The sequence below is a fragment of the Pocillopora damicornis genome, chromosome 2 (genome assembly GCF_964200805.1).
Source record: "Pocillopora damicornis chromosome 2, jaPocDami1.2, whole genome shotgun sequence".
Classification (NCBI taxonomy): Eukaryota; Metazoa; Cnidaria; class Anthozoa; order Scleractinia; family Pocilloporidae; genus Pocillopora; species Pocillopora damicornis.
Window position 1 is genome coordinate 24001877 of NC_142671.1, and position 12809 is coordinate 24014685.

The 12809-nt window shown below is 36.1% G+C and overlaps 1 protein-coding gene across 12 annotated transcripts in view; it reads left to right on the forward strand.

The window, feature by feature from the left end:
* Positions 1 to 12809, forward strand: part of LOC113669353 (uncharacterized) — a 34504-nt gene that overhangs the window by 4573 nt on the left and 17122 nt on the right. For 2 of the 12 annotated variants that reach the window (XR_016184066.1, XR_016184067.1), the window contains exons 2-3: positions 709 to 850; positions 2680 to 3085. Coding sequence is in view for 5 of the 12 variants with exons in the window: in XM_027185402.2 (XP_027041203.2) it covers positions 709 to 850; positions 2680 to 2832 (295 nt within the window). In the remaining 7 variants the exon portion in view is untranslated. The other 10 variants (XR_016184069.1, XM_027185402.2, XR_016184072.1 and 7 more) reach the window with 7 other exon arrangements.

The window sequence follows — 12809 nt, forward strand, 5'->3', positions numbered from 1 at the left end:
ATAGCAATCGTTGTAAAACAAGAATTTACTTCACTTATTGGCTTTTTGATTCAATATGCAAATCATGAACTTGTTTGTTGCAAGACCATGTGGTTTCTGTTTTAACTCAAGCTGTGAGAAAATATGGAAAAGGTTGCATGAATTAAGATATTTGGAGAAAATATTAATCCATGTTGTTGGGATTAAACTGAGAAATAAAATCTGTTTTCAAGAAGACCATTCAAGAATGTTTGTGAAAGTACATAACAAAATGTTGAATGCCAGTATTGAACAGCATGTGAAATGTACAAATTCATTAGAAGACCCTGCATAATACAGCACGACCAAATTTGAAATACAACATACACACAGTGGTTGACAGTCATGCCAGTGCAGTTGAGTATGCTCTTTTGTTACAAACACAATGAAGAGCAGTGATCTACACTGCTATTCCAATAAGTATCAACGTTTCTTTTTGGTACTGTTTGATCAGAATTGGCAATTGCCAGTCCTTGCTGGCATCAAATCCAGGAACCTTTCCATTTCATGGAAATGCAGTCACTTTACTTGATTAAATTGCAGACTTTTAGTCTGGGAGACATCATTGCAAAAATACCAAGTGGACACCTTTGAGAGGGATCTGCAAAACACTTTCAGCTTTGATTCTGCATCACACTGTTCTTTTCATGATTGGGTTCATATTTGCTGCTCCTGTGTCTTTTGTTTCAGCTCCAGGTGCCTGTTTCTTAAACCACAAGCATCATGGGAAGGAAGAAGAGGAAGAACATTTTGGTCTTGTATGTCCAGACTTGTGACAATTTTAACAGAGCCTGGACTGTTTAGAGGAGAGAGGCTTGAGGGCATCATTGGTGTGAGTAGCTTTGCATAGTTTCTCTTCTGCACTAGATAACAATGCTTTTTTCAACTAAACAGTTTTGGCTAAATTGGCCTTCATAAGGTCTAACAGTGATTGCTCAGGGTTTAGAGCAGATGTCATGGCTTTATCAAAGCTTCTTTCTGAAGAGCAGGGATCAAGCTTATTTTCACTTTTGCTTGTAAGAGAAGACGGTATTTGAAGCGTTAATAATTTATTTATTTATAATAATTTGTTAAATGTCTAGTGTGCTTTTTAACATGCCGGGTGATCAAAAGCGCATGGCAACAATAAGTTACCTAAACTATACTATTGTTAGACATCCACAATAAATTCCAGAGATAATAAATCACATCATTTATATAATTATATATATATATATATTTACAGATCTAAGAACTATTAAAAGCTAATTGAAAAAGATAAGTTTTAAGACATGACTTAAAAGTTGATATGCATTTGATGCTGTGAAGATTAGCAAAAAGAGCATTCCATAAAGTGGGTGCAGCCACACTAAAAGATCTGTCACTAAATGACTTTTTCATTTTTCTTGAGGGATGCTTTAAACAAACACCTTCATTTGTGTGCAGCAAATAGCGCATATTTGTCTTAATGTTAATTAAATCAATAATGTAACTAGGTGCCATACCATGGAGGGCTTTAAAAGTAAGTAATAAAATTTTAAACTTCATTCTTTTTCAGTCAGACTCAAAGTCCAATTTCGAAGGTTTTTTTGCAAGGCTGTTTGTTATTGTTTTCAACCTTTTGTAATAAGTTAGTTACTGGTACATATTAAATATTTTAAGTAATTTTGAAGTTTTTGTAATGTAAGTATTATTATCTCAATAAATATTGTAGGAAGAATTAATGTGTTTTTTTGCTATGAAAACTTTTTTTAATGAAAATTTGGTCAAAAATTGGGGTGCTTATTATACATGGGTGCATATATGGGTAAATATGGTATATAACCAGAAAAATGCCGCACAACGAGACTTAGAAATATGGGTCGACATAGAAAAATGTGAGTCGAACAAGGCACCGAGATTATGCACTGCTTAAACTGGCTTAATATCCATCATGCCAACATGGACTGAACAGTGATCAATTTTCAGCAACTGTTGTCTCAATCTGATTACAAGAAATTGAGTCTTGTCATCATTGATCTTTAATTTGTCCTTGTACATCCATTTGTGTAAGTTACTAGTAAATGGCTCCATGGCTTCCAATGCCTTCATTTGATCCATAGGACTGTTAGGATTGAAAGACAAGTAAAGTCCCGACCTGCCTGAACACTGATACAAATCAACAATGGCTGTAAATTCGTGTAATAAACTCCGCTTGTTCAATAATACCCTCCATGGACAATCCTGTGTCTTTGTGTAGTAGATATATATGATAAGTTCAAACTTAAAAGTAATAAGAGACTGTAAAAAGTTATAGAACAGATAGCCCTGATGGACATGTTCACCATCTATGAAATGCAAATTATGCATGAATATACAGCCCTTCTTCTTACAGCTTTCCTCTTTTTGCAAGTTCCAATGTTTGAACAACAGGTGAATTTAGCTCACTGACTCTCAGAAGTGTTTCAAATATAGTCCTTCATCTGAGGAACAAACAAACATCTCTTGAAAGTTATCTGTATTGTCCTCATTTAAATTCACATAATTGTCATCATTTCTTACTGGAAAGATGGATATGTCCTGCAATTTTTTCCTCTTACTGTTATTTTAACCTTTAATGAGTGATCACCTCTTTTAAGCTAACCTACAGTGTAAGCGTCTTAGTAGTGTGTACTTTTAAGCTGTTGTGGTCACCCTTTACAGAATTGGAATGGACTGTTTCCCAGGCCTGATAGACTTCTTCTACTTCAAATGAAGGAGAGGCTGCAAAAAAGTTGTGTCTACTGCAAGTCCCAAAGCAGTGTCTGCATGGGATGCTCCACAGTGGACAAGACATGCTCCCTTTTCAACTTATAAAGCTGAAAGAAGCTGAAGCAAGAAAATTTTCTCACAATCATGTTCAGACAGAGACTACCTCAAGGTGTTCACCTGGTCAGTGATTTGATGTATATGAACATGCAACTAGCAATATTGGTGATTGTTGTCAACGTCACTTTTAAGGCTTTCAAGCTCTTTAACTTCCAGTGGAGTATTCTCTCAAGGCATGGTAGCAAATCCTGCAATCTGAGTGGCTTTAAGTGTGGTACAGATTTTCTTTGCCCATGGCATGGTAAGCTTTCATGAGGCAATGAGAACATCCCAAGCTCCATTGCCATTTTTCATAAATATGTTTTGTTTTGCCCACTGGGCAATATTTCCAAGCAAAGTATTTTAAAGGAAATCAAGCCAATTCATAACTTATAAATTTTTTCTTTTCTCTCTCTGGAATCACTTTGGTTGCTAACAAAAATATTGTTTGAATCGAATTTGTAGTAGCAAATGTGTCATATTAAATGGGTTAACACACAGCCTATAAACAGTATTAAGTAACTTTAATCTTTCACAAAAAGTCACAGAGGAAGTTAAAACTGTGAGATATTTGTTTACAATTGAATCAAGCAATGGAACATTCGTTCATTTAAAATCTGAATTTTCTTGCACTATTTTTTCATTGTGAAATGGTGAGCAAGGTAAAGCACTTCAACTACAAAAATAAGGATTGTTTTCTAGAACTCAACCATTTATTTTTACATTTCTCAACCTCAAGGTTGTTGAAGCAATGGCATGCAATGCATACAAACAAGATAATAAATCATAAAAACTAAACAAAATGTCAATGTTCAGTTGCAACAGAAATTTTCACTCCTAAGTTACAAATATGCTTTTGGTAAGTCTTCATGAGTCCTCCATCAGCACCAAACAGATTCACTATGAATGATGTTAAATAGTGAAGCTGAAAACAAACATTACTTGCCACATTTCAGGAAATATTGCTTTCACAAGAGTGGTTTTGCTTTGTTTGTACTTTTTATTCATGCTTAGCATTATGTGATGATGATCTTCATGACAATTTTAACAGATGCTCATTCTTATTTACTTTTGCTAGAGTTGGGTACCGTGTGTTATTGACAGTGAGCGGCATTATGTTCAATTTTGTTGGTAATGAATAGCTCAACATTTCAGATAAGAGAAAATGGTTTCACTTAGTCATTCTTTTACATTCACACTTAAGATTCAAGTAAAAAGAACAAATCAAATCATAAACAATAGCAACAGTCTTGCTTACACATGAACAAATAAATAAGTAAATAAATAAATAATTAAAGACGTGAACTGCAAAGGGTAGAATGGAATCTCATTTTCTTCACTTATTCTATGAACCTAAAGTCATCCTGGTAAAACATAATAATGTCTCCTGTTCCAGCAAACTGCAAATAATTTCATGTAATATGGATAACTGAATGCAAACAATTCAAGTTTTGCTGTTAGATGCTAGCGGTAAACTTTTATGACAACAACTTTAAATTATTGAAATTGGTATTTCCTGATATTGTTTGCTTTCTAAAGTGGTACCAAGCAGGTCAAAAACTTTTTTCCTTTTTCTTCATAATGCAGACAAGCCACAGACACCGAACACTTTGGTACTGAACCATGTAATGTCACCCTTCTTTTTTATAAATCTAACACACCATTCAGAGTTACAAAGGCTAAAAACAATAGACTGCTTCATACATATTAATGAGCTTCTTCCATGCTCATTTTTTTTATGTGTTTGACAAAATTACATGTGTGTGCAAGTTTTTTTAACACCCTTTTCATGTGAATGGAGTTATTACAGTGTAGGCACACAATATGTGCACAGTATTACATTGCAGCTAGTAAGCTCAATTGCATAATATTTACATTAAATTTTTATAAAAAATTTAACATTGTGCATAGTCCTTAGACTTTTCATAATAAAATTTGAATTATAAAATCTGTGCTAATAAGTATCTAATATACTTAAGACTTATTTTATGTAAAATTGATATTTATGCTCATTTGAAATGTAAAAACAGTGTGTTCTTGTTTATGACAATTCAAGATTAGGAATTTCCTTTGATCAACACATATATGTAGATGGTATGAAAAAAATCTTTATTTTTCAATTCTGGTGAGCTGTCTTTGGAAAGTTTGATTTTTCCTTGTCCTGCACTCTGGTTAGTGCTTTAGTGATACTATTAAACTTGGCATTTAAAGCAGATGCATGAAGTCTCTTCCAAAGAGGAATTTAGCGAATAAAAGGGAGGACCAGGCGAAGATATTCATAAATTTGTAAGCCTGACTTGGATTTGTTGTACTTGGCAGTTTCCACAGGTGATATCTTCTGTGCATTAATTTCTCATCTCCATGCTTGGTCTGAATTAGATATGCTTTGCTTGTTGGTTAACTTGAAAGTTCTTTGCCTTTGTCTCTTTCCAGTATCCATGAGTAAAATTACAGTGGTTTATTCCCTCTCCTTCTCATCTAATCTGAGTTAATTTACAATTAATGGGGATAAAAGCTAATTAACATAATTATCAAGAAAGGATAGAATAATTTACCAATAAAAATGTATTATATTACAACATGCTTTAAAATCTACAAGTGTACAAACTAGTGAAAAATTACATGTTTGAGAAAAATACATGGTGGTCTGTGATTTTTTAGCAGCTAGCAGCTCTATAATAAAAGTGTAATACTGCAAAAGCTATTGACAGCACAGTGAATTACTTTCACATCGTGATGTCTATACTTTGGGCACTGAACCCAAACCAGAATATTGATGCACTCGTTTCAGTTCTGTGTAACACCATGTGCACACCATTCCTAGAGCTTTGTTCACTTGATGTATGAAGGTGGAGTGCAAGAATTCCAGAAAAACCTTTGGCAGACAGTCATTCCCTTTCTAGGTCAACATTCCTGTAACAAGATCTTGTTGCCATCCTACACCAGGAGTTCTTGTTAGGAAAACAAAAAGTGGGTTGCTTTGCTGAATCTTCAGCTTGGATAGAGTGGAGTAAGATGGCGATAATATTCTTTTTCATGATGTAAACAGCTACATTTATTTCTATCTGATGGACTTGGGGTTGACAGAATGTTCTGTGTAATGTCTAGACCAAACTGCAACAGCATTATGGTCAGATAGGCCAAAGGGTGGTGAAAGTATGGCTGGTTTTGAATCACAGAAATTATACATGTTGGTGAGCACTAGATCCAGAATGTAAGCACTGCATATAGATTGGTGGACGTGTTGTTTTAGGTGGAAATCTCGACAAAGATGTTTTGTGTCCAATTGATTTAGGTTGCCAGGGATAATAATACTGCAACCAGGAAGTAGACCTTCAGCGCACGTGATAGCATCAGACAAGTACTCTAAGATTTCAGTGTCGTTACAACTAGGTGGGTGGTAAAAACATGCAGTGATGATGCAGTTTATCCCTCTTGGTAATCTTGGGGGTTTAATGTAGGACCATAGGACTTCAAAGGCAGGATCTTCAAGCTCTTGTAGTCTCTTGGTCTAGATAGATTCTTTTATATACATGCAAACTCCTCCATGTGTACCTGGGGAGCAATCACGCTGAAGAAGCTTGTTGTTGTTTAGTGTCAAGTGGTTGTCTCCAATGGATTATTGTAACCAGGTCTCCGTAAAGAAGATCAAATCAAAGTTCTTTTGGGTTGTTAGGATGCTAGTTTTGTTGACCTTTGGGACCAAAGATATGACATTTGCCAATAGAACACATGGAGCAAACTCGGTCTTTTGAGAAGATGGCATTGTTAAGGTTTTACTTGAATATTTAATTTGTTTATATGCAAATTACGTATTTTGCCACTTTCATTTATTAGATTTTGGAAATTTTTTTTACATATTCCATCCAGCTTGGAATTGCTATTGAGTAAGGCAGGTGCATGCTGTTTTCTTTTACTGCTATGGCAGCCATGGTGAGTGGGTGATGTTCTTGCTATTTGTAGCTGTACAAGCGTCATTATATTCGTTTCTTCAACTGCAGTGCACACATATGATTTTCATATATTTACAGTAGTTATTCACCACTTGGAAGGTTTATTTGGATCCAACATAGTGACCAGCTCCAAGATCTATTAGTCTACATCTTTTTCCTTTAAAATCTCTTTCTTAAACAAGCTTCTTGAGGAAGAGTCAGATTTAACTAGTTTTGATCTAGATACACTGATTGGTTGATTAATGTCAGATTCATACTTACATACATACACACATACATCCTTTATTTGGTAAAGCAAGTTGATTAGATGGCAGCTATTGCTGATGTGGACCTGCTATCTACTTTACACTATAATAAATTTTTGTTAATAGTTATTAGTACTAATAATACATAAATAAATAGATAAACTTGAAATGACTATAAATAAATATTCATATTAACCCTTTCACCACCAGTCGTTTTTTGCAGAAAACAGCCCTGAACACCAGATGTTTTTGGTACTGTTTGCCGAGATTACGTACATTACTTTAATTGCAATTTTCATGGAGAAGGAAGCATTTTTGCAAAAAAGAACCCCATATGATTTTATTTGTTATAAAATTCTCTTTCAGGTAATTCTATTTACATTTTTAAAGGATGAAAACTGACTGAACATGAACCTCTCAAAGTTGAGATAACCTACGATTTTGAAAAAAAAAACATATGGTCCTTCTTGAAATGTGTACAAACCCACCAAAATTTGTCCAACAATATTCTAAAATGAAAAAATGCTTTTCATAGGACAACCTTAGATGAAAAAAGCAATTTATCTTACAACAAAAGTCATATTTTTACACTAAAACTCACCCGACTTCATTTGCAAAAAAGTCATGTTGTCATTGCGCAACATCTTTTGAGTAAAAAAACTTTAAATTTACCCATTGATTTGTGAGTTTTTACTAGCACTTAGAAATAGTTTTTGTCTCTGTAACAAATGAATTCTGAAATAAAACCTGTTCTTCTATTGAGTTACTGATGTAGTGCCTCTCATTTATTGTCCCTAGCTAGCAAAGTTTTCTTTAGTATGGTAGTCATAGAAGCAATTTGATCCTCCTTCTCCAATGCACAGGTAAACATTGCACTGGCTGCACTTGAAAGTTGTCTTGTGTCTTGGAGAAGGGTTGTCAGGATTTGCTTTCTTTGAAGAGAAGTGCTTTCTTTCACAGACCACACAACGATGATTCTTGCCCTCCCCTTTGAAGGGAAAATGGATTCCAACATTACTGAGACGTTCAGGCACTGGTGTGTCTGCACTCCTCTTTCTTTTGTTAGAGGCAGTTGATTTGTGTTGCTGTGGGAAGTTGCCAACCAACTGCACACAAAGGTCTTCCTTGAAAGACAATAGATCCCTTTTCCTTCCTCTTGGAGTTTCTGGGCGCTTGAACCCCTCAAGAATGTAAGCATTGTAAATGCTTAGAAGGACCATCTTCAGGAAAATGCGAAGGTACCACCTCTTCTGTTTCTTTGACTTATTGACTGCTGTCATTTGGTCTGAGAGATCGACTCCTCCCATAAAGTTATTGTAGGACTTGACAATTCCTGGCCTGTAAATCTTCTTGGTAACCCAGCGTCCTCGTTGCTTGACCCTTCTACACACCACGTCACTTTCATTTCTGACTTCTTCTGATTCAGCCCCAGAGTTGTCATCTTCGACCCAATCTGGTACCACTGGTGGGGAATGTATTGTAGTTAGAAAATAGACATCTTTTTTGTCTTTCCACCTCAAAGCTGTCATTCCTTGTTCCTTTGCAGTAAGCTATGCCACTTCTCCTCGTTTCCTGAGAACAGCTCTTTTCAATTGTTCATGCGGGTAGCCCTTGCGAGGTCTTGCTGTCCCAGCAGCAATAATTCCCCTTGTCCTCAACAAAAGGAAAAGAATTGGGCTGGTGTAAAAATTGTCAACATAAAGGTGATGGTTTGTATTGTGCAAATCTGCAACCAAATCCATGACAATCTTACCGGTCTTTCCGATGTTACCAGCCTCTCTGTCGTCCTTCCCAGCATAGATAGAGAAATTCTTGCAATAGCCAGTCTTGGAATCACAGAGTTGAAAGAATTTCACTCCAAATTTGATTGGCTTATCTGGCATTCTCACCTTTATGGCTAACCTCCCTTTGAAAGGAACCATAGCTTCATCAATGGAGATTTCACGGGAGCAGTTAAAAATTTCCTTGAATTTCTGAACAATATCATGATAAATACCTCTCACTTTATATAAGGGGTCTTGCTTTTCTTCTTCTGTTTGTTCGTGGTCTGGGTCGCAGAAGAATATGTACGATTTTAACTGGAAGAAACGTTTTCGAGATCGCAAAATGTTTTTCACTCCTGGAATGTGAAATAGCCTTGCTTCTGCAGATGACAGGAAGTAGCGTTCGTCGCGTGGGACAACAATAATGTCATTCGAAATGATCAACATTGCAATAAATGCCTTTAACTCTTCGGATGTGACAGGTTGCCAATTTGGTACTTCTTTCTTCTGAGCATTCTTGTTTGTAAATTCCACAATTTTACCGGTGATTTCCTCGGTGAAAAACAACGAGAAAAAGTCAAAAGCCTTACCAGTATCAGGTAAGTTTATTGTCGGACCAGGTGTTAACGTGAACGGTTGCATGTCTACATCGAAGCGCTGGTTCTCCCACTTCATGTTTTCGGGCAAATCGAAATTAAAACCAGCGAAATCCTCTTCCTCTTCATCGCTATCGAACAGCTCTTCAAGGACATTGTCATCTTGGAAAGAATATTCGCTTGAAGATGATAAATCTGATCCAGAATTGTCGCTCTCGTCACCCGAAGACATTTAAAAATGGCGAAGTTCGAATTTTTATCTCGTTGAACTTTCAAAACAAAATATCTCGAAAACTTTGTATGAAACCGCGTGGTGATAAAAACACGATTGTATTACTCAAACCCTCCCTAGGAAAATGGCAATATCTGGGCCCCCCAATTGCTAAAAAAAGCCTGGTTACAGAGCGGTAATGTATGTAAATTTATTTGGCCGCTAAAGGGGCCACGAGTGTTGCAGTACCTTTTTGTCAGTGGCCTCTAAAGAGGCCACCGGTGGTGAAAGGGTTAAATTATGTAATTTAGACAATGCAAATGAAAGGTGAAAGGAAGACTAATCAAAATGACAATAAACTAAACATTAATAATATATAAACTCATCACTTTTTTATTGGTTGCAGTGAGGTTGTGCCAAAAGTAATTTGGTCAATGCACTATGAGAATTTCTTAATGTTAGCCTTGAATGAAGAGTAACTAGGCTTGGACTTTAACTGGCAAGGTAAACAATTCCAAACAATACTAGAATGATGAGTGAAGGAATCATGTAAGGCTTTGGATTTTGAGAGACAAGTTCCAATCATACATTATCTCTTAAATTATATGGAGTTCTGTGCTTTGTAAATAAATTATTAATGTCATCAGGAGCTAAGTTGTTGAAAGCCTGGCATGCAATACAAGCAAGTCTTCTCTTGTACATAAAATGAAGAGATGTCCATTTTGCCATGCTGAGTCCTTCATATTTTGGGGTAGATATGTTTATGTTGTTAATCAGTCTGGCAGCATGGATGTGCAAGTCCTTGAGGTCAGCCAGCAAGTTGAAAGATCCCCACTGGGATATACAATAAGTCACACTTGGAAAAATACCTTTGAAGTAAATAGATTCTGGAGTAGAGTGTTTGAAGGTCTTCATCTGTTTAAGCTTTGAAATCTTTGCATTGAAGTTTGAAGTAACCATTTTGAAGTTTGACTCCTAAGCAAGATGAACGGGAGACACGAATGATGGGCTTATGATCTATAGAGATGAGTCTGTTTGGACCAATAAATGGTATTTTTGAGATGAACATTACTTCAGGCTTGACTGGATGGATGAACATAGAGTTGAGTTTAGACCAGGTAAGTAGTCGATGCAAGAGTTCTTGAATTTGGATTGAAATGGAGGCAGTGGAATTTCCAATAATATAGGCAGTGGAGTCGTTGGCAAACAGTTTTAACTTTGAGTCGAGGGTCAAGGGCAGGTCATATGTAAAGATACTTAAAGGTCTTGGGCCCAACAAGGAATCTTGGGGGTTAGAGGTTAGTCTTATTTTCTCAGAATTAGTACCATTGACAGATACAAACTGTTGTCAATTATTTAGGTAATTAACAGTCCAATCAAATGAGTCGCCACATAAATCGGAAGCTTGGAGTTTTTGAGGTAAAATTTGATGAGACACACGTTCAAAGGCTTTTTGGAAGTCTGTAAAAGTAATGCCAATTGATTTCCTTTCATCTAAAGGAAGTCTCCATTACTCTGTCATTCTGCAAAGCAGCAGCTCAGAGGATCTTCCCTTTCTGAAACCCCATTGGGAGTCAGTAATTAGGTTATGATGGTTCAGAAAAGAGTCTAGATGAAAGCATGCAATACTTTCCTGTAACTTACCTGGTATACTCAGAAGTGAAATAGGACAGTAATTTCCACAGTCTCAAGTACTTCCCTTTTATGAATATAGTGAACCTGTGCTGTCTTCCATTGTGATGGAAACATGCAATCATCAAAGCTCTTTTTGGCAAAATTAAGAAAGTTATGAATGAAGACCACCCAACGTTTGCAGTTCTTTGCCAGTGGTTTTATCAAGGCCACAGGCTTTTCCCACTTTGATGTAATTCTTGAAACAGTAGGATAGGAGCTCTTTATTGACAGGAAATGACTGTAGAGTAGGGGTAATTCTGTGAATGTGGTTTACTGGTTGAGTGGAAAGATCCAGTGCTGACGAGTTGTCACTATTGACCAGAGTTGAACATATATTGACAAAATAGGAGTTGAATTCATTTGCCTTTGAAAGATTATTGGTTAGAAGTGAATTAGATGGGGATTTCACAGGGCCGATGGTAGAGCACTTGTTGTTACCTTGGAAGGATTTGACCAGTCACCAAAATTCTTTACTGGATTTAGCATTAGTGGGTTTGTTACTCCAGTAAGAAATTTCAGCTGATCTTAACAATTTAGTACAGTAGTTTCTTTTTTTCCTCTAAGCCAACCAAGATGACCTTCTTGATGTACCAGGTGTTGCATAATAATAATACTAATGATGATGATAATAATAATAGCAATAATAATAATAATAATAATAATGATGATGATCGCTATTTCCATCAATTAACCAAAATTGCTAAACAAAGTATTAAAAACATGAAAATTACATTGTAAGTTTAATATATGTTAACATAGGAACAAATCTGAGATGATCAGAAGCTAAAAGGAACAGCCAAATAAAAGGGTCTTAACTCTACTCATAAGATTACTCACTTCTCATTTGGTCTAGTAAATTGTTCCAGAGTGAGGAGGCAGTGACTGAAAAAGTGCACTTTCCATAGGACTCCAGATTATTCCTAGGGACTACTAACAATTCCTTGCTGGTGGAATGTAGTGTCCAAGGGGTTTAATTAAGGAGTCTGGATCATCAACTTAACTCCCAGCAGATGTTTCTCCAGTTTGCTTCTGGGCCTTTATACATTTTCCAAGCCTAGGTAGTATCATCAATGTCATCAAAGATACTGCAAATCTGCCATGGTACAGATGCAAACTCAGATTGCAGTGCATTTCTGTCCACTCTTTATAGTCTAAGATTAGCCTTGTTTTAGGTTCCTGAGAGAACCTCTGTAGGTTCATAACAGCTTAAATTAAAATAAATGGTGATTAGGCACCATGATGTTATCCTCTGGCATTGGAAATTCCAGGGTTACAGGCATCAGGCATCATCCTATGGCTGACTCCAGTTTGAACAAAGGGAACATTTCCACCTCTTTTTGATGCATGAAGATTTCAAGCCCTATGGAGTATAGATTGGCCTCTTGCGTGGTTTCCAATTAGCTTGAGGAGTTCCTATGACTTTTCAAGTACTAAAAGGTGTTGTATTTCTTCCTATGGGTAGTTTTGAATGCTGTGTTTGTAACCTTCAAGTTCATCTAGTCAGCCCACATACAGTCATATTTTTCTTTGACTTTCTGGTGACT